The sequence below is a fragment of the Phalangium opilio genome, unplaced genomic scaffold (assembly GCF_054372755.1).
Source record: "Phalangium opilio isolate 3A_F unplaced genomic scaffold, DU_Popi_V2 ptg000200l_1, whole genome shotgun sequence".
In the NCBI taxonomy this organism is placed as follows: Eukaryota; Metazoa; Arthropoda; class Arachnida; order Opiliones; family Phalangiidae; genus Phalangium; species Phalangium opilio.
In genome coordinates this window covers 2,703,067-2,726,461 of record NW_028324213.1, presented here as the reverse complement: position 1 = coordinate 2,726,461, position 23,395 = coordinate 2,703,067, and the positions used below count along the sequence as shown (strand labels likewise).

Here is a 23,395-nt window from a genome sequence, read left to right as displayed (position 1 = left end):
ACCTAGGACGGCAAATGTTTCCCAAAAAGAAACATTTTTTAGCTAAAGCCTATGAAATGGCTACGGAGAAACCGCATAGTTATATATTAATTGATTGTAAACAGGACCAAGATGATAAACTACGTTTAACGAGCAATGTCCTTCCTTCTGATGGTCCTATGATAGTTTTTGTCGAGGATTAAATTAACGCGAACTTGCCAAAATAAATTATTTACCATAGCGATGGTACCCCGATCACTTCGTCCACACTATCCCTTCTTACACGTTTTAAAACATAGTAAACAAAGAAAAAAATTCTTAAAAATAGTAGCAATGCGCAGATAAAAGCTATTTGCAATATTTGTCATAATATTACAACTGGAGGCTTGCCAATCACCAAGGCTCAAAAGACAAAACTTAGGAGTCATAAAAGGGTTATAAGAAGATTAGCTCTGAAATCTTTGTCATTAAAAAAGAAACGTCGTTTGATGAATAATCAAACAGGGGGATTCTGGCCTTTACTACTAGGAACATTGGTACCTAGTGTAATTTCGGCGATTAACGCTGTACGATGAAAAAATGATACTAGTTCCGGCTTCTACAGTTTTGTCGGCCGTAGACAGAGAATTATCCGATTTAGACAAAGAAATGAGTGAAATTCTTGAAAAACCAGGAACATGCGAAACAAAATTGAGAGAAAATTTGACAACGCTACAAAAGTTTCTAAACGTTAAGAAATTTGTTGAACCATCGACCGTAAAATTAAGTCAACCCTCTATTGTACAACCATTGTCAGTTCCAATGGTCCCGACATCGACACCTAATCTAATACCTACACTGCCTCCAAATATAATGCCATCAACACCTGCAAATGTGATGTCAACGCAGTCACCAGCAGCAACAGCACCAGCTCCGCCATTTACATTTTCTGCTCCAGTATCTACTGTATTACCAAATCCTGAAAGGCTTAAAAAGAATAGGAAAAACAGTATGGCCCAAGTAATTCACGAATATCAAGAACTGAAAAAATTGTACTCTCCGCTTGAACTAAGAAGGAAACCTAAAAAAAATTCCAAACCAAAAGAAGAAGAATCAAACATAACTGTAAGACGACAAAACAAAAGACGAAAGACGGAAAATAAATGGATCGATTTATACGAATAAAGTTTATTGATTACAATACATGTCTTTATGATTTAATAAATGATTGCACATAAACAAAAGTACCATTGCTTCGTTATACATTAAATCATGAGGATTATATAAGTCTTGAATAATCATATCTAGGGTATAGCCGTTACACATGTTAAATAAATAGAAAATACAATGTAGTCCACACGTTTCGGACAAAGGATATTGTATAGGTACGTTGTTAAAATACCATTTACTAGCGTAAAGGTTAAGGTCTACAAGATTGTAGTAAAAAGGATCATTTCCGTAAGAATCAAAAAAGGTACCTATTCCATTATCTACGTAGATTGCTAACCAGTGAATGCCTCGGCTTGATTTTGGTTCCGTATTCAAACAAAAACAATATTTTTTCTGTCTGGGTGGTAATGGTTTTTGATCAAAGGCAAAAACACCGAGAAAAAATGGTTTTGTTACGGATTCACACGTTAAAAATTCGTTTATTTCTACGGTGTTCATTCTCCTGAGGGATTGTAAATCACGGTGCGATCTTTTGAAATTATTATTTCCGATTCAAATTCCGCGTAAACAATAGCCGTTACATTATGATATTCTTAAGTTTCCTTGTTTATTCCGCACTAGCTTGCTCTTCCGGGGTTAAATCAAATCCGTAGAGAACGTTACCTTCTTTATATTCTTCGTAAGAAACACAATTTCCTTTATTTCTTTTGAACAAGTCCAAAGCCGTATAATTTGAAAGATACTCTCGGGAATACTCGTTAACGTTATAGTTTGGCGTAAACGGAGGGTTGGGAAATGTTTGGTTCCCTATTGTTAAGGCCAAGTAGTTTAAATTGAAATGAGCAAATTCGAAACCATTTAAACTCAGATCGCCGTTAAAGGCTGCCGTTCTAACTAAACCAATAATTACCCGGGCTGGCATTTTGTTCATAAATATATTTTCGCGTGTAATATCCGTTAAACCACTGCTAATAGAAAAGTATTTTAACACGGTCCGGTTAATAGGGTAAATAACGTTATGTTTTTCATGAACCATAGCGTGAGCTAACATTATTTCCGCATTGACCTTAACCTTTTTAATTAGTAAAGTTACGTCTAATATTTTAAATTTAAATTTTTGATTTGCTATTGTTGAGATAATAGCAAATTCGTTTACTGACTTTATGAATCGAAACCTAACATCTACGTTATTTAAAAGAAACTTGTCCATTCGACACACATCAAGATGTAAATCACCGATCATATCAACGGGGTTTGAGAGGGCTACGCGATTTTTCCTTTTCAACATACCATTGTTATCATTTTTATTCGCAGCTAAAAACATTTTTGCGGCGTCTACTGGATTATCTTTGTAGTACATTTTTGCAGATAGATAGGAATTTTTTGCACTGTCACCGTAATTTAGATGCGTTTCAAAGAATGCCAAATACGGATATGCGTTTGTCGAAGTATTAACTTGAGTATCTCCGAAAAACACATCTACTTGATTAAACAGAGCGGCGTGTAACAAATTCACAGGACCCACATCCGTTTCTAGAGCAGTTAATGCAGAACCATCATCTTTGAGTAATTTTACTCTAACTTGTAACAATGTTTTAGCCAAGTCCGTATAGAGATCATTAGATCCTGGAACAAAGAACTCAATAGGGCCTTGATCCGAAATTGATGCCAAAGGCTTGTAAATTACGTAGTCACTATTTTCAACATTGTAATTCGCCGGTGGTACCGCGAATAAATCCAGTCCTGACATCATACCCTCAACCATGTTTATTGTTTTTTAGTCCAAAAAGTCAGTCTTGGTTCGTTTTTTCTTTATGATTCGATTTCTAGTCTTCAGCTTTCTACGGCGACCCGAACCAGTTTGCGGTTGTGACAAGTGTTGACTCGCTTTTTGTAATAAATTTGCTCCAGCTTCGCTCAAATTAGATTTCAGAGACTCTTTTAGGTTTCTACCCGCAATGTAATCACCAGCTATTTTGGACCCAGTTCTTAGGGCTTCTCTTCCTAGTGCTTTCCCAACGGGCTTAAAAACTGGTGTTATAAATCTTATTAAGCTTTTAAAAATGCTCCCAAGACCATTTCCTCTCTGAAATACTGGTCCCCGGAAGTGACTAAGACCACTTCCGGTTTGGTTCAAGTAGTAATTTAGGTATATGTTACTTCGTGTCATGTTTGAGTATGAAATGAAGTTTTATGACTGATTTGTTTAACTTAAACATAATATTCTCTCCATAATCAGTTCTCATGTCTATTTCTATCATTTCAAATGACGGACATCTTAATGGGTAATAGTCAATGTTTTGAAACTGATGGACGGCTAACGTTGTTGATTTATCATTGACTATAGGCACAACCCTTAGTAACGGAACATAGACATCACCAACTACTTGAGGTAGTATTAAATTTGTATAAATATATAAACTTGCAGTGCCCTTGTCAATATCCGCTATACTCTTGCTAGTTGAATTTCTAAGAGGATAGTCCATTTGATCCTCGTGAAACCCTAACAATCTTCCAAGACCCGACTTTTCTTTCGTGAACAGTAGATAATAATCATTTACACATTTGATATTTACTTTTCCGTCAGGATTCAGGTTTATTTTAATCATGGATCTATGTTCCGTAGGAATTTCATTGGTCATAGCTTCGATGACGTTTTCAATGCTTGTATATTGAACCGCTTGTATTTGTAATATCAACTCTCGAGCATTTTTATGACCTTTTCTCTTCCTGATATAGAAAAAATTATTGGAACTATCTAGGACGAGAGGGTCCTCTTTCTTTCTTTTAACGAGTTCTTCGGGAAACGTAAATCTTTCTTTTATCCATTCCATGGAACTCAATCCTAGGATTTTACCCATCTCCTCAGGTATTTGAACTTCATACCCATTTTTAGCCCTAAGGGCGCAAAAAGCTTTTTCATTATCGTCACTATATGTTACAAACATGTATACCGAAGATCGTATTTCCGGTGGTATGGCATTGTTCATAGTTTTTAATAAATTTTTGTACGCGTCGTAACCATCTCCGCGTAAAGTTCTGCCGGTAAATTGCACCTTTGATTGATCCCAAATATTATCCGTATAATCGTAGACTCCGGCCCTAAAATAAAGATAGTCTGAAGACACATTATCCCAAGCTTTAGGTAAAAATGCTTCGGCTAAGCCCACATTCCAGTTTCCATTCAAATGCAATGGAGCTGGTAATTGAACTTTAAAATGAGATTGCGTGTTTCCCGGAAACACGTTCATAGAAGCCGTACTCACGAGAGTTACGTAAAATGAATCGTTCGACATGACTCGTTAACTTTAAATGTTTTTTATTTTTCAATTACTATTCTTTATATTTAGCCTAACAAGATCACCGACCTTTAACATTGGTGGTTTTGCCCTAGATTGTTAACCATACAGACGTTTCCACACTAAATGCTCATTTTGCATATTGACATATACAGGAGCGAAACCAGTACTTGAATGTACAGTTGAATTGTAGGCTTTCATTATTTTGGGTAAGGCATCAATGTAATTTAGTTTCTTCGTTCTAGTTAGTAACTTGAAGATTTTATCCTTTAAAGTTCTATTAAACCTTTCAATTGCTCCGCATTTAATCGCACCTACACTAGTATAAAGAATTATCCCCTCTTTTCTTAAATAATCTTTAAACAATTTTGATAAAAATTCGCTACCTTGATCAACATTAATCCGTAACGGCTTTCTTTCTTTAATAACTCTCCGCAAAGCTTTCAAAACCTCTTTACTAGTTTTATTTTTCAAAGGAAGTCTCCAAGCATATTTTGAGAGGATATCAATAATAGTTAGAATATATTGAAACCCTTTATTATATTTCTTAAGATTTCGTAGATCGATCAAGTCGCACTGAAATACTTCATTAGCTGTTGTAACGTAAGTACGATTTCTTGGAAAGTATATCCTCCTTGCTTTGTGAATGGTATATGTTGGTTGAGACTGAAGCCATGTCTTAATTTTTTTCTTCGAAACATTTTTCACTCCTTGTTTCAATTTCTTTACGCTACCGTAACTGAGAGGACTTTCACTGTTATAATACACTCGGCTTAACTTATTTTCCATAATTACACTTTCTCAATGAAAGATTTTCTATTTAACCCTTGTCAATGTATGCTTAAAGCTATAAGTTCAACCTTTATCCATTCATCCTCATCTCTTATATCAATGACGTCACAGATACAGTTGTAGATTTTCCCGCCAATGACGTTACAGATACAGTTGCTTTCTACTATTACGTCTAAGATGATTTTCTTATATATTAATTACGCTTTTACGTGTACCTTTTAATTACCATTAAAACAATACCATAATCAAAATAAACTCCTTGAAAAAAGGTTGAAATTTTGAGTCAAACTAAAAATTACAATGGATTGCGCAACTTCCAGCAGAGACCTATCATTAACCCTTGGCAATGTACTAAAGCTTCCATTCGTCTCTTATCAATGACGTCACAGATACAGTTGTAGATTTTCCCGCCAATGACGTCACAGAGACAGTTGTAGAAGAGACAGGACTGCCAGATTCCCGCGCAATGTTTTCCCGCGAAGGGCGCAGCCGCCAGGGGGCGCGCGCGAGTTTTCCCGCGAGGGGGCGTGCGCGAGTTTTCCAGGGGGCGCGCGGGAGTTTCCCAAGGGGGCGTGGCAGAGGGCATTGACACTGTGACCTTGACATTCTACACCTACACTCTACATTCTACACCTACGGAGGTACGAAGTGCGGCTCTATACTACTACTCCTTGCTTGGGTATTTTTTAAGCCAACAAATAAGAAAGTTAAAAGTATATTTTTGAACGTAAAAGCGAAAAAAGGATTATCATTGGCTAGGGTAAGGACCTTAACTCCAAAAAAGCAGAACGGTCATTGGTCAGAATTTGTGTTTCAAGCACGCTATTTACTATAAAAATAGCGCTTGACCAAGACATGATATCAGATTCCCTAAATAACTCTAAGCGAAAGGGTCTATCCGTGCATTAAGAGGCCAATAAGGCGATTCTTAAAAGAACTTTAAGTTTAAAAGGTCTATCCGTGATATTTTAGAGACCACCTATGTGAGAATAAGAGCTACTCAAAGCGCCAGTAAAAATCAAATAACTTTAATGAGACCCAAAGCGCAGGAAAAACAATAAGAAATAATTAATTTTTAAGAGAGACTCCCTTTAGAACTTTTGAAACGAGGTCTATCCGTGCGTATAGAGACCACCAACGGGGGAAAAATAAGAGCTATTCAAAGCGCGAGTAAATAACGAATAACCCTTTATGTGAGCCCCAAAGCGCGGGAACAACAAAAGTTAGTTTTTTTTGAGGGGCAAAGTGCGCCACAAAAAGTAATTTAAAGTAAAAATTTAATAGAGAACTCAATGCACGAGTAATAGTTAATATCATTTTTTTAAGTAAAAATGAAGTAATTTTTTGGTTTTCATTCAATTTAAAGAACAAACGCCTTCTTATTTGCGAGTGAAAAACGTATCAACGCGTATCTATATAAGTGAGTAGTCTAATTTTCCATCATTAATTGCGTTAGTGTTTCAGTTCGCTAACGCGATCGGCTACTCAATGAACTCGGCTCTCCCAAAGCTATTTTTGCGTCCACATACTACACCCCTAAAACCAGGAAATAGTCAAAAACTTGGAGAAAAACGTATTCAGCCCAATCAACTTTATTGAATCTTTACTTAGCAGAAGTTTATTGAACGGGTAGAGGTATGCCTACGCTGTTGAAGATGGCTATTCGACTAATGCGGTCACGGATGAGGACGTTGGTCCCATCTAGGCCGCCATACTTGATAAATTTGACGCTGATTATCCTTCCGGAAGCTCACTACCGCTCCACATCATGGTTGGGGCCATGGGTTATTCCTGTAGAGATTCTGCCACCGGTGAATGGCTCGTGAAGGTGTTACACAATAATGAGCGTGCTATAGGGGGAACGCGGCTTTCAGTTATGAAAGCCATTGAGCTTCCGAAGCTGTTCAAGGTGTAATTCCGAACCACGGATCCGGCGGCTCTCCTTCGGCTGCTCAGGGTCTACAATGGCAGATTTTTCAACCGACTATTGTAGGTGCCTGAAGTCGTTTGATGAGAAGAGTAGCAGACGCTGGATTTTCTTGATTGATGGCTCCTCCATGGTGGCCATCAAGGAGGATGGATTTTAGGGTCTCACTGGCGTGGACTGTAGCGTGGTCTTGGGTACCCAGGGTATTTTGGGGTGCGTTAGCTTTTAAGGACAGCTGCTTTTAGCAACCGCCAAGTAAAATTCTTAGAACCCAAAGGAGTTCGACAAATCAGTCTTTTAAATCAGCTTGTACGTTTGTACTTTTATTTGTATAAGAATGGTCGCGATGCTACTTAACTTTGAAAACCTTAAGAAAGAAAAGCTTGGAAAACGCTCTAGGGGGGTCGCCAGGTCGACCCGCGACTCCAAGCTTCTATTTTAAGAAAAGAAACACTTCTCGGTGTGCTACGGACGAAGAAGGGTGAAAACTAAGGTCTCCGCGTGTTCTACTGACCACGTCGGAGATATTTGCGCCAATTCACGATGTCCGCGAATGAAGCCCTAACGAAGAACCCTCGGCGACAAAGGGCTGCGTCATCAATTAAGTAGCGGGCCAATATTCTCATAAGACAATGCCTATGAGATAAGTCAGAACTTTAAGACTTAAACACTACGCGAGTAACGACAGACTTAAGTGGTCTCTAAGGTCGCACCAACACTTCGTGTGTGGTGTTTTTGATTTAATATTAGAAATCAATAATTACTATTAGTACGTAGTGCAATAAGAAAAGTAGAAGCTATTAACAAGCTCTACTAATTTGATGTAAATAAGTATGTGCAGCATGAGGCACATAATAATTAATTAAACTTTAGTAAGCATGGGTGCACCATTTATTAAACGTAATTACACCATTTAGTGATTAAACTAATTAGTAACCATTTATAATTAAGACCATTCGATAATAGATTAATTTACCATTTACATTTGTTATCAGGTAAATATAAGTTTCTTGATTATTTTATTATTAAATATGTTGTAAGTCGAAATCATTCGCATAGTTATTTATAATAAGAATTAGTAATTAGGTTAAGTTTTTGCAAACGATAGGTACTGAGCTGAACGCACCCACCAAAAGATACAGGGTACGTTGAAAAATCGTTACAGGACGTCGGAGCGTTTAAAGTCCTCCACGTGCCACAGGACCCTCTACAGGGAGTCTCTGAGGCTTCTGAGGAGGAAAGCAATGCTGCAGTCAGCGTGAAAGGTGAGCTGGCAGCAATCATTGCAGATATTAATTTATAGCCATCCTTTCTCTGTTGGTAGCTGAAGAGGAAGAAGTCAATGCTCTCATTTACCTGATGGGCGATCAAGCCGACGACTTTCTGTTATCATTTACCTTGACAGCCGCAGAACACAAAAATTAATGTTGTTCTGGACAAATTTCAGAAGCATTTCATCCTTCAGCTCAATGTGATATAAGAACAGTTCAATACCCGTAATTAGCTGGCGAGGGAAACGTCGGACAAGTTTATCACTGCAGTGTACGCCCTGGTAGAAAACTGTGGCTACGGAACCCTCAGACAAGAACTCATTAAGGACCGGATCTTCGTGGATATTTCTAACAAACATCTGTCCGAAGGACTACAAGATGACCCTAAACTGACGCTGGAACAGGCGATTCAAACCATTCGTAGTTCAGAAGAAAAGAAACTAGAACAGCACGATCTCAATGGCACGAATCCAATTAGTCAAGTCGATTACATGAGTGGTATAAACAACATCACCATCAACAGTCACGACCTCAAAATAGAGAACTTAAACCCTACAAGAAGCCTGCGCGTGAGCCCACGAGACCTCAGACTAAGGGTCCACGGAACCGCACTTCGAAGAACAAAAGTGGCTGTAATCGATGCGGAAATAAAGAAGAACACTCAAGGGAGAAGTGCCCCGCTGTAATCCAAAAATGCTAAAAGTGCAACAAAATTGGAGAATATAGAAAACTATGCCGAGGGAAACGTATAGATCAAACACAAGCAGAAGAGGACTTCTACATCGATTCAATTACCAGTCAAAATCAATCTACAGCACAAGGAGCAGAAATTCTCGATGACCACTAATGACCCCAAGTAACTAAGAAGAACTACGCCGATCTAATCGAGGAAAAACGACCACGGAAGCTGCCCAAGCAACACTTTGTTTTATCCGTAAGACGAAATTTCCAAAGAAACCCTGCGAAACAAAAAGTCCGCAAAGAGCTGAAAACGAAACACAGGATCATCAATGAACTTCGACGAAATTAATATGAACCACGAAGACCCACGGTTCTCCTAACCGATATCAAGCCGTCAATGCGCCAAAAGGAAGTAAAGATTCATACTTGCAACAGTCGTGACGATTATCCAAGACTTTAAAAGAACAGATCATTTTACAAAGAGTTTTGTGCCGAAAACTGGATCGAAATCGAAGAATTCTCACCTAACCCAACTCGCAAACCTTGAGAACCAATTTTATTTGCAAAATTTTTAAATTATGTTGGACTTATAGCGAGAAAGTAGAATAAGTTTCCTTTAGCTAGTAAGATCGACGTTAATTAGTAATAAAGAAAGACTTGAAAATTCTAGCCATATATGTTTAATATCGAAATTAATTTTTTCTAAAAAAAAAGCAAAACTAGAGTCTCAAGCATTAATTGTAGTTCATACCGAAATCAGTTTTACTAAGCAAACAAAAAGACTTGAAAATTCTAGCCGTTTTAATATAGATATATCAAAAAGGTTTATATCGTTACAAAAGACTACCCTTCGGATTATCATCGGGGTCCGCTGTTTTTCAAGGGGAAATAGAACACCTGCTAACCAATGTTCCACACGTCGCGACACTTCAAGATGACTTGCTGAAAACGTGCATGTACTAAGAGGAACACTACAGAAACCCAGTAGATAATCTCAGCCGGATAGAACAAGCCGGGATGAAACTTCGCAAGGAGAAAGGCATTTTTGTGGCCAATTCAGCAGAGTATTTGCTATTTGGACAGTAACTGGATGCCAGAAAAGCATTAGCACCTACAATCGTAGCGGAAGTAAAGTCCAGTCTCGGATTGTTAAGTTACTATTCCTAATTTTTACCCAATATGTTCAACCAACTAAGTCCACTGTATAGCTTAGTTGATTGTGAGACGATGAAGCTAACAAGTCATTTTTCGAAGCCAAAGAAATCCCCGCTTCTCTTAATGTACTAATACAATCCAATCAAGCCAATCAACCTAGCGTGTGACTCTTTCCCAGACCCATCATGTTTTCTTCAAGAACCCTATCTTCAGCAGAAAGTAACTATAGGCAGATTGAGAAGGGAGTTCTATCTCTAGTCTTCGTACTCACACGTTTCCGCGAGTATATTCTGGGAAGGAAGGTCACAATATTAACCAACCACAGAACGTTAGCGATACTGTTGGCAAACACCAATCGAGATTTTACGATTGCGGTCGCAAGAATCCAAAGATGGGCAATAACACTATCAGTCTACGATTATTCCATCAAATAAGAAGTACCTTTCAAAATTTTGAATTATAATTCAGTTGTTAATGATACCTTTTTCGGAACCAAAAGCATAGCTTGTTCTCTTAGAAAATCCCTACTTTAGAGGTAATACACATTACCTTTACGCAAAGGTATATTTTGGGGATGCATAAAAAACGAATGTAGGACATAATCCCCCCTGGACATAATCCCCCCATTTGAGAAGAAAAGGACATAATCCCCTCAGGTAGGAGACAAAATCCCCGGACAATTTCCACCCGAATGGATGCCGAAGACAAAATACCCCCAGCCACAGGACAAATTCCCCCCAGCCCCAGGACAAATTCCCCCAAACTGTGTTTAGGACAAAATACCCTAGAGAACGATTTCAATTTATATGAAGATTTATAAGGAAAAAAACATCAATTCATGCGTTTAATAATTATATTCTTTAATATTGAAAGTACATTTTCTTAATTCCAAGCCAAATTATTTCCGATACAGTTCAAGAACTGTTGCATGTCAACCCAACCCAACCAAACGCAACCTAACCTAACCTAACCAAACGCAACCTAACCTAACCAAACGCAACCTAACCAAACCTAACCTAACCTAACCTATCCTAACCAAACCTATCCTAACCACACCTATCCTAACCACACCTAACCTAACCAAACGCAACCTAACCAAACCAAACCAAACCTAACCTAACCTAACCAAACCTAACCTAACCTAAACTAACCTAACCACACCTAACCTAACCACAACTAACCTAACCTAACCAAACGCAACCTAAGCTAGCCTAACCTAACCTAAGCTAGCCTAACCTAACCAAACCTAACCTAACCTAACATAACCTTACAGGGGATTATGACCGGGGAATTTTGTCTAGAGCGTAGGGGATTTTGACTAGAGAGTAGGGGGATTTTGTCTACAGAGTGGGGGGATTTTGTCTTGATAGTGGGGGGATTTTGTACTCTTAACTTGGATGGGAGGAAAATGACCGGGGGATTTTGTCTTGAGAGAGGGGGGATTTTGTACGTTTTTAAAAATGGGGGGATTATGACCGGGGGTCTTTTGTCTTGGGGGTATTTAGTCCGTACAGTAATAGACCTTAGCATTTTTTCGTAGACACGTCTCAACAGTTCTATTCGTCGCCAAAAGGTGTTCTGTCTAGAACAAACAAGAGAATAAACTTACCCCGATCCTGACTCCTTTGTCCAGGTATTTCAATTCACTTCCATTTGCAACTGAATCTTTCAATTGTAACAAACCACTTTTAACTTGTTCTCTAGTTATATACTTTGAACTAGAAAGCAGGAATTAAACAAAATAATAATTGAAGTTTTGTGTGCGAAAGGATGGCCACACTAAGCCGGTGGCTTATTCACAGGTGGGACCCATTACAATGGATGTGGTGGCTAGCCCCTGTGCCAAAGCTAACTGGCAGTGCCCTGTACTAGCTATTTCTGTTAACCTCTGCAAGTTTACCGTAAGTGACTCGTTAAACAGCGTGTAAGTCAGGACTTCACCATTATGTAAGAAAATTAGTAACATATCCAAACAAACGAGAAAACCGATTTTCAAGTTGACTAAACCTACTTTTAAATTTCGACGAAACCGGCGTTTAAACGTCGGTTTTAATTACATTCAAAGATCTGTTTCGTCGATTTTTAAAGTAGTCTCGGCTTTGGACTAGCTTAAACAAATACCACTAGATGCGCAGATAATCGAGGGGTGGATTGACTGGCGCTCTATTCTTAGCAAAGGCTAGTTTTAGCTCAGCCCTCATGGTCGAGTTCTGGTTGCCTCCTGCCTTTGGCAAAGTAGAATTTTCCTTTATAGAACAATCAGAATGTTCGGAGGAACCCACATTTGTTTTAAATGTCGATGTAACCGATCATTAAAAATCGATGAAACCGACCTATGTAAGTCGATGAAACCACCTTTAAACACTTAAAAACTCTATTTAAGATGAAGATTAGAAAATCGTTTGCTCAGTTACTTTTCAGAGTCAGTATCACTGTTAGCAAACTCTATTTCCTTAACAGTTGTGTCGAAGCTTTTAAGGCTAGGACATTTCAACGGTCTAGAGGAAAGACCAAAGTCGCTTTTTCGTTAGCATCGGTTGGACCTCCAAACACTACGTCGTTAACTCACAAAAACTGTGATTTTAATAGAAGAGGTTTACAGTACCTGATGTTATGGCTGTTGGACAGTTTATCCATTATGTAATCCTGAATGTAAAGATTTTGTCTATCATTCCAAAATGTTTTAGTTTTCCTATTGTTATCGTGATACTAAAGTTGTAAAGAAAATAAAAACCCTTGAATGGGAACAACAAGAACGCTTATACTTCATATAAAATGCACGGACTAGGGTGGTGCAGGTACGCGAAACTATGCCGGAAAAAGCATATCGAACACCCACCCAGATTAACTATTCCAATAACCCGAAACCGCCCGGGCTGAAAAATGTCTCTTTCTTCAACCCTTGTCAAATGCAAAGTGGTTGTTGGCTTATGTAAACATATAAGGAGGGATGACTAACAGGGCGGGGGCCGTAGTCCTCCCAGATTATTTTGTTTTCAACTTCTAATATTGAGTGTGTAAAACTATGTGTTTATCTTATATTCATTTGACTTAATCTAAGCATTCGGAGGTAGCACAAGAAGAAAAATCAACATGTTGATTATTCTCCTTGTGTTGGTAGTTTAAAAACAGGACAAAGTATAAAATTTGAAAACTTTACCAGGGAGAGCGGGAGGGTTCGAATTAAAAACAGGCCACGGGTTTGTTTAGGTTTTTCCCACCATAAAAAGTCCTGTTTTGAGATGAGTAACGAAAGTCTCAAGGAAATCTCTGTTTTCTTGATGTTTAGTTGATGGGCTCGACACGTCACAGTGACGTAAAATGTTGTTGAACGAGAAAGTGCCATTTTGAATTTAGCGCTGTTTTGAAAAATGGAGTCGGGGAAACGACTTACTCGCCCTCAAAACTTAAAGAAGCGCAAATGTCTCTTTTCAATTATTAACGAGCTCGTAGTTCATGCAATTGTTTAAGAAAATTATGTCCATTTTAATGGTTGAAGTAGATTTGGAAAGAAAACTAGTACAATTACTGCAGGAATAATAGTTATGGTAGTTTAATTTTTAAAGTCCGTCGCCAAATTTTCGTCTGTCAAGATTTCAAATGTCAAGCGCTACGTCATGCCATCAAAAAATCATCTCGAGGAGTTGGTTTTTATGATGGGCAAGCGCAAAACATCATGACTAAAATCTGACATCGCTTAGTAAGCTCGGTCATCAAGAGTGTTGCTGAACGTACCCCAGGATTTTTAAGCCAATGTTATTATACGATATTATCTGCTATTATGTTTTTTAGTTTTGATGTCAAACTGAACTTTTTTAAAAATAAACCGAAACCCAAAATAAACTAAAAGGAAGCTAAAATAACTGACAAATAACCTACTACAACATTTAATTATTCGTTGAACATTTCGATTATTAAAGATATTTTTCTCAACTTGAGAGATGTCAATTATAATGATTTTACCCGATAAGTATTTCTTGTAATTTTTAATATTCGACTATTAACTGTCAACCGGCTAAGCCAATTACTCTGATAACTGAGAATCAAATACTTGATAACTTGAGCCAGATTCGATATTCATAGAATCACTACCCGCACACCCTAGCTATGGCATTTATTTTTAATTTTTATAACTATAACGATAGAACACTTACAGATCGGGTTGAGTAAAGAAATATGTAATCCATTCAATTTCGCAAAAATTACAAGGAAGAAATTATCTTGTTAAATTAAATTTTGTAAAAACGACTAGAAAAGAAATGCGTTGCCCTATGTGTTTTTCCCAAAACATTAATTTGTAGTTTCTACCAATCATTGTGTGGCGTCCTACCGACAGAATAAAAGGGAGTGGGTGAATCTGTTATGGAGGAGCCGAGGGCAATTATGGCGTCCTATTTTCTTATATAGAATTATAGTAAAAAGCTGCCGTCGTAGATGGGGAGTTGCCTATCCTGTGGCGTGCAAACATATTTCCTCCATGATTAAACTTTGTTTTAAGGACGACGAGAAACCTACTAGAGCGTAGTCTATGAAGAAAAATATAGAAAAGAATCATAATAAAATAAATCCTTGCAGTTAGTTCAGATTAAAGTCTTTGAATCAAATTTTCTCACAACAATAGCGTGTTAAAAGCTAAAATTCGATTTGCACTTTACGCATTAGCTTCAATTTTCTAAAACAATGGTTCTTTGTTTCTTAATAATATCATACTATTAACTTTATTTGATTACAATTTTATGCTACACTTATTTTTCTTGTAAGTTGTACACATGGTCCATATTTTTCAGACGCCAGACACAACGATGCAGCGATCCTAATGCACGACATGAACCCTGATATAGATAGGGATAGGAGTGCTATTAGTGAATGGCTCCGTGAAAACGACATTCTTGTTGTTGACAGAGGGTATAGAGATGCTCTCCATTTCCTGGATGGGTTGGGATTAAACCATGAAATGCCAGCTTTGTTGCTAAGGGGTCAACGGCAGTTCGCGACATTAGAGGCAAATCAATCGAGAAAAATCACCAAAACCCGTTGGATTGTGGAGAGTCGGAACGGACATCTAAAGAGCATTTTCAAAATGTTTCGGGACATGATTCCAATGCAGCACTGAGAACGCATTGGTGATTTTTTAAGGATTGCTTGCGCTATAATTAACAGATTAGATCGACCTATAGTCATGCAAGGTGCCGATGATGACCTAGCGCGTAGAATGCTTGAACTTGCACAGCGACCAAATTCATTACAAGAACGGGTGTTCCCCTGTAGCAAGACTCCACTTGCTACAGGGGAACGGTCGTTGGATTCCAATGGATTAAAATCAGTTAGAGGGATTTCCGGTTTTACCCTTGGAATACATTTGAGGAAAAACATTTGGCCCATACCAGGTAAAACTAGCTCCTTCATATATTCAGGATCGTACTCAGCGAGATATCGCCAACGAGTTTCATTTAGAAACACAAGAGTTTGAAGCTGGATTGACACGCGGAAAAATATATTCACGTTTCACACAAGCTGTAAAGCATACATTATATATATCCTACACTGAACAACGACAGCCGCAACTAATAGAAGGTCCGCAACCAGAACCAATCCTCCAAACGTATTGCAATTGCAAAGCAGGTGCTCGCACACTGGGAGTCTGCGCCCACGTTGCAAGTGTTCTATGGTATTTTGGATATGCCCGCCACTAAGAAACTGTGAAATATCCCACGGACAATCTATTAAGAGCCGTGCTTGATGCTGCCAATAGGGATGAACAGGGAGCGATAGCGGTTTAGCGCAATAATTCCATTCAGGCAAAACTGTAAGCATGACCAAGTTCACCATTACTGCTGTATTCGCCAATAGCCTAATAGATCTAACCGGGTTAAACTGCATGTTACAAACAAAGAACTTTAAGTGGTATAGCTTTTTGGCCTACTCGCATTATGTATATTTTATCTTGTTCAACTTTCAGACTCTCTCTTGTCTTAGTCCTCTAGTAATGAATTAATCATAGTTTAATAAATTAATACTGTTATGCTATCTACTTGAGTTGTCACTGTCATTGCAGATAGCATCGTGAAAAAAAAACATCGTGGGATTATCTGGATTCGAACCGAGGTAAAAATATCACCAGGCAAACGTTCTATCTACACACCTATACTCTCACAAAAAATGTTGTTCATCATAGCAAAAAAAAGGGTAGCGAAAATAATGGTATAGCCTGTAAAAGACTACACTAAGTAATTGTCCAACTTCAACTTCAATTACTGATCAAACTATGGTAGCTAGGGAAAAACGTCCACGGACACTTTTGATCAGCTAACTAAGCTTAACAACATACTTAAATTTTAAAAAAATCCGTAGAAAGCCATTTTCCATAGAAAAAGTGCGATGTCCTTAGATGCTAAACTAGTCGTTGGTAAATATTCCAGGAATTGGTCAAGAAACTTCAAGAAAATTTAGCTTTGCCAATATCAACGCCATACAGGATGTTCAAACCTGTAATCTAAATTATATACACTTTTTCTTCTAAACAAGATGGTCAAGGCCCATTTTATAGCCACATCGTTTGTATACTCTCACTCCATCAAGGCATTTCGTATGAGCATTTGCAATTTCGACATACGTATTAGAAATGAATGAATCTAAATATTAAAATTTAATTCATGTTTGTATTATAAATGAATCCATGTATGTATTATAAATGAATCCATGTATGTATTATAAATGAATCCATGTATGTATTATAAATGAATCCATGTATGTATTATAAATGAATCCATGTATGTATTATAAATGAATCCATGTATGTATTATAAATGAATGCAGGTATGTATTAGAAATGAATGCAGGTATGTATTAGAAATGAATGCATGTATGTATTAGGAATGAATGCATGGAAGAGAAATAAATGCATGGAAGTATTTCAGAAGGTTTTTAATGAAAAATTGTCTATCTAGTTTTAATTAAAAAATTTTAGTGGTTAAGTTTTAAAAGCTTAAGGCATTTCGGATTCTGGTATTTTAGGGATTTCAGATCTTGAATCTTGAGGTGTTAGGGTTTTTGAAGCTTCACGTGTTTGGGACCCTGAAGCATGAGGCATTTTAGTTTGTGAAGCTTCTTTCAATAAAACCTCTTCAGCAATGTTGGAGCAGAATTCATCGTCGTCAGATAAAAGATCTATTTCAGGAATTTCTTTCGGACTGTGCAATATGTTTTGAAATCATTCTTTATAGAGGATGGGGTACCTAGTTAGAGTAGTGTATTTCGTGTAGCATGCAAAAGTACAAAAGTTAAAAAACTATTGCTGCAATGGCAAAAATTGCGTTTAATGCATAACAAAGGTTTTCACGCAATAACACCGTCTTTTTTGTCGTGCAATAGAAAAGTTGCCTTACTCGGTTGAGTGTATTTTCTGCTTTTTTGCCGAAGGAGATCCTAATTTTTGGTCCTGAATGGATCTCTTTCTAAATTGTGGTCATTGTTTGATTAGCCATAAATAAAAGAACAATTCAAGTGAAAGGAAGGTTATATTGAAAATAAAGAAAGGTTTCGTTGATTCCCTTATCTGTGTAAGGCAAAACATCTAAGAATTAATCATAATGATTTTAGAAATAAATTTACTCGAAATCTTTTAAAGCTCTGATTTTCATAGTTCTCAGTATACTTAATTTGTACAGCAAAACTTAGAGTGATTAGTCCCTCCTTTTGCTTTATAGAGTTAGTGAACAGATTTTTTTGAGAAAGGTTAATTATTGACTTTTTCGAATCTATAACCTTATCTTCAACAGACCTTTTAAAGCAGATTTTGTTTATGCCATCCGGTCATTAGTGTGCTATTAGTCCAACAACGTTCTGTAAAGTTATCCACGGGCTGGTAAACGATTTGTTTTTCCGAGGGGAGACATATTTCGACATTTTTCTTCCTAAGCAAATAATAAACTTTCGTCACAGATCGTTTAATTATAAGCCAAAAAATTTCTTCGGATTCGTAAAAATTGCAAGTTCGCAATGGCGTCGATACTTTGAAACTGTGACTATCTATTAGGGTACGACCGTATGACGTATCCTAAAAACACATTTTATGCTCCTTTTATTGTCCGATATGTAGCAATCCTTGGAATTCCAAATTCCCATAAATCAGAATTTCCAAGCCAGCGTTTTGCGTCAAATAAAGTTGACATGGCTTATGTCTTAAATAGCACGTTTTTTTGCTATTTAACCTGATAGTGGAGACTGGGAGAATAACAGTGTGAGATGGCACCATTCAGAAGTGGGATTTTAAGCACACGTCATCGCTATAGACTTCATATTTATAAAGAGGATGAGCAAAGTAATAATTTTTTTCCGCCCACAGTCGTTTTGGGGAATACATCTCATTTACCTACCCCATTCTCGTCTGAGTTTAAACCATGTTATACAATTACGAGTGATCTTGATTAATTAATAGGTCAAATTCGTTCCTCTCGCGCACCAATATTTAAACAACGCTGTAAAATATTGAAAGACCTTAATTTGCTATATTTTCGAACCTTTCCTTGCTGGTGCTGCGGTTTTTGTATCGCAAAACAGTCCTTTTTTCCCATCCCTTACTGTGGTTTATATGATCCATGTCGTCGCTATCCTGAAAATTCTAACAGGTCAAATGCCGCGTGTGATTTATGGTGAAAGACTTGCGCGTGATACGCTTATGCCAGAGCATGTTTGGTAGACTTTTGTGAACATTGTTCAAAGAATAACTGAATATTCACCATTTCTACAGTTAAAAATATTATCATGAAAATAAATTTTAAATTAACCCCTTATAAGATAGTATACTGAGATTTAATCCGCAAATAAGGAATTTGGGAATTTTGTGCATATGACTTTTATTATAATCTTCGATAATTCAATCTTATTACATGAAATATTTCCAATTTCTTTTAATCATTTAGGCTTAAAAAATTGTTGTTTTAACTGAAGTACATGTAAAATTTAATGCAAAAAAGTTAAAAAAACAAGCATGTGAATGCTTATTGATTTTTTTCTCATTTTTACCGTTCTTTACTAGGACAAATTTAGTCCTTGGCGGAGCATATTTATTAAGTATGGTCACTACTGTGGTCTGCAGATAATGCACACCATCTCCAGGGGTGCGAAATGTTCCCGTTTAAAAAGTAAGGAGGGATTGTAATTCAGCCGTGAACTTGTCAGTATCCATTGCTTTCAAGTTTCGTACATCTTTTAGAACTTTAGGGAGTTTTGGGCAGGTCTGTTTCCTAACGACCCAGGTTATGCCGTGATCCGATACACTGCATTGTACCACCAAAGAAAATATACGCTCCGGGAATGGAAGGTATGTCTCGGGGTTGGGTTGACCAGGAACTTCCGGTCTATGCAAGTTCGATGTAGCCGGAAATACCTCGGTCGACCGAGCCTGCCTTTGGAGCGTACTAGGAGGGGAGAGACAAAAATTTACACTAGAGGAAGCTACAGTTTCCATTCCTGGGGCGTGTATCTTCTTTGGTACCACTTTGGTTTCAAGGATGCGTTGCGGGTACCTCGTGTATATGTGATCAATCAACGTGGATGAGCTTAGAGTTAGACTCGTTGGCTGCATAACTTGTTGCTTAAAGTTGGCTAAAGTTTTAAGTAACATCTAGACTTTGGGCCACCAAATTTAGTGACTGAACTATCAGTCAGTAATTTACCTCTCCGAGTAACGTATGTCACGGAGTGGTTCTAATTTCGACGTATCTGTCTGTCTGTGTGTCTGTCTGTCTGTTGTTACACCCACGTGACCGCGTTCGCAGTTTGCAAATCGGAGGTGTTTTCAATTTCCGGACCGCAATTGCAGTTCCCGAAAATTGTATTCCACTTACAGGCTATTACTTCATAGCCTGTCGAACACCACAAGCCTCTGGTCTTTGTCTATCCCACATGGACACCAGTCTGTACACACTGGCTTCTAAACACCACCATCTTCTGGTCATTGTCCATCCCACATGGACACCAGTCTGTACATACTGACTTCTACTCCTTCTTCATGAAGGTTAAGACGTACGAGGCGGTCGGCTAGGGTTACGAGAAACGTCTAGCCTTCCAATGGCGGGGTCTGCCTCCAAAGATTCCCGCAATTGCGATGTTCTTATCTACAGCTGCGATTCGAATCCTTTATATACTACCTATTTGTTTAAGGTGAAGCAACAGGCGTATGCTTCATTTCAAACGTCAATATTAGTCAAGCCTCTCAAGAATGTTTAATTGTTCTTTTTTAAAACGATGTAATTCTCAATAAGGCGAACAAATAACGAAGAATATATTAAATATTAATTATATTTATTTTAATATTTAAGATAGTCTTGTTTCTCAATTCAAAATTGGTACGGAAATAGTTAAAAAGCAGTCTATGTTTTTGTCTGTGTGTGTCCGTCCGTTGTTACTCTAGTGCGTTGCGTTAGCAGTTCGCTTTGTTTTGATGTGTAAAGAAATCCTACAGAACCTTAATATTCATTTTTTCCATAATATAAAGTGAATATGTTGAAATATTTTTCGTAATTACGAAGCATTTAGTACTTCTGCAGCTTTAAAGCTCTGTTTCATTTTGATATTCCAAGGACATTTTTTAATATTGTTATTTGAAATGGCTGTTTATATATTACTTAAGCTATACTGCATCTGTATATAGAATAATCCTTGCTTTAATGAATTCGGGAAGAAGGCTAAGTCATGGACTCCGTCGGGTAAATGAAGTATTATCCGCAATAGGCTTAGTGTACCAAAAAGTATATAACTGTGACCTGAGGTGAACTAAACTTTGGGTTTTAATTATGTGTCTGTAATGAAGGGACATTAACGGTTCAGAGTGAAACGAATGTTAATTACACGTTTAAATAATCAGGTTTTCTACTAAGTCAAGAAAACAGCTAAGTCACTGCCGCGAAGTTACCATTAAAACATTTGTTTCTGTAAAAGCACGCCTTTTATTTCTACTTTTTCCTAGCACTATTACAAAAACTGACGTATACATAAATGAGATAAGATACAACGCGGATGATAACAAAATATTCCGCAAAATAAAATCCATAAACGACTGGGAATAATTGAATCAAGATTTACACGCCATTAATCTTTGAAGTGAAAGATGTGATGTTCCATTGAACGCCACGAAGAGTAATGTTGTTACGTACACGAGAAAAACTAATTGGATCAAGTTCAATTACTCGATTAACGGAACCTACATTCCAAGAGATACTTCAACCAAAGATCTCAAAATCACTTTAAAGACCAAATAACCAAGAAAAAGAGCAATTGCCTCATGATTTTATGGGCAATAACAAAAATAGCCATAACTTTAAATTCCAAACGAATATTAAAACAACTATATGTGTCATTAGTATGATCGAAAATAGAGTATGCCTCTCAAGTATGGTCGGGATGTAGCAATTACTTACTACTAAGCTAAGAACGATACAACATAAAATTTATTCAAATTCTGTACAAAAAGTTCCTTAAACACGGCCGCTATAACTATATTGATATTTTGAATGAACAAAGTCTTTTAACGATTATCGTACCTGGATATGAGGTTTTTAAATAAGCTGTTAGTTTCTCATATAGATGGTAAAACTTTGTTAGAAAAAATACATTATCATTTTCTGCGAAACCATCTCCGCGATTTTAAGCTTTTTTACGTAGGAAATTCAAACAAGGCCTTATTAAATCTAATAAAAAGAATACAAAATGCTTATACTAATTGCCCTAAGGCGATACAGAAAATAGACCTGTTGGAACAGAAAAAGACTCGTTTTAAATCATTATATTTTAAAGCTGTAGATACAAACAATGTAAATGACCTTTTTTAAATTTAAACAAATTTGGAAGCGAAATTAATTTTAATTGATTAATTTTAAAAGGTATCATTCTTTTTAAAGGCGTTGAAATGTATCATCTATAAATAAGATATTTGGACGATAATCTGAAAGAATTTTTAGGATAAGAAAACAAAGTGTAAATATGTAAATCAAGATCGAGGTTGAAAACCTCGTAATTACTAAATTAATAGACCTGTATCACTGTGAAAAGTGTCTATGGCAAGTTGTAATTCAGGATTTACAAATAAACTCAGATCAATTATATTATTATTAATTGTGATTAGTTTTATTACAATCAGAATAAAATAAGCCATTACTGTGAAATAATTTATTTTCTTAATTTATAAGTTCACAAAACTATAAGCCGACACAATCAATCAATCAAATATTCACAGGTTGAGAGAATCTTTATAAAAAAAGGAGACAGATCGTAAAAACCAACCTCCTCGCCTTAACAGTGGCTGCCATAATTATAGGCCTTAGTGGCGTACTAGTCCCTCCTTCAGAATACGTCCTAGATTCGCTAGCAATTTCGAGAAAATTCGTTAAGAAGGATCTTAGTACCATCATCGATAGCCGTTTATTATTCCAGGATCATATCCATGCCTTTGTAAACCGTTGTCGACGCACCCTAGCGGTGTCCCTGAAACTTAAGAAAAAAATAAGATTCCTTAAGCACTTCCGTATGTTTAATTTAAGCCTAGTTTGATCTCTATAGCTGGGTTGCGCCCCGTATCTTCCACACTGAATAGATAGTGTCCAGATAAAGTTCGTAGAATACTGCTATTACAATATTTTTAGAGACCATGATTATAAATTCGATAAATTACTAACTTTAATTAAGCTACCCACTGTTGAAAGTTTTTGTACCTTTGCCGATTTTTAATTCATATCCAAATTGAACATTAATGTTCCCCGTGCATTAGGGAATAATCCTGCCACCTTCTATGTTAAAGGTAGCAATTTCCTTCGTGCAAAATTTTATATTTTTTCACGGGCCGCACAGTAGTCCTCGTTTTTAAAACAAATAGAATGCTAATATTTTGATATAAGATATCATTCATTATTTTTATAGTTAGAAAACGGGATCATTTTCTTTCAACTTAACCTTACCTCATTTTTATTTAGAGCAAAACTTAACCAGAACTGAAATTATTGAGAAATTTGCTTGAAAGATTTAAACTTTTAGCTACCAAAGGAATAAACAGAAATTGATTCAAAATTTTAAAAACCATGCATAGTGCAATTTAGTGCCAATTTCTATCGATCTCTATTGCTTCTGTAATGGAACCAACAATTAGC

At 36.9% G+C, this 23,395-nt stretch overlaps 1 protein-coding gene across 1 annotated transcript; it reads right to left on the bottom strand.

The window, feature by feature from the left end:
• Nucleotides 1-1,735: 1,735 nt before the first annotated feature.
• Nucleotides 1,736-2,893, bottom strand: LOC149622104 (uncharacterized protein F54H12.2-like). The gene is made up of 2 exons (XM_089853672.1): nucleotides 2,289-2,893; nucleotides 1,736-2,096 (listed from the first exon to the last, which is right to left on the bottom strand). Exons 1-2 carry the CDS (start codon nucleotides 2,891-2,893, stop codon nucleotides 1,736-1,738), a joined length of 966 nt encoding a protein of 321 aa, XP_089709798.1.
• Between the last annotated feature and the right edge of the window lie 20,502 nt (nucleotides 2,894-23,395).

Bases quoted from the DNA above. Each gene is read 5' to 3' on its own strand.
- LOC149622104 (XM_089853672.1), bottom strand. From the start codon at position 2,893: ATGGTTGAGGGTATGATGTCAGGACTGGATTTATTCGCGGTACCACCG. The intron at 2,097-2,288 runs GTCAGTAAACGA...CTTTTCTATTAG, and splicing joins GTTAGGTTTCGATTCATAAA to CAGTGGTTTAACGGATATTA.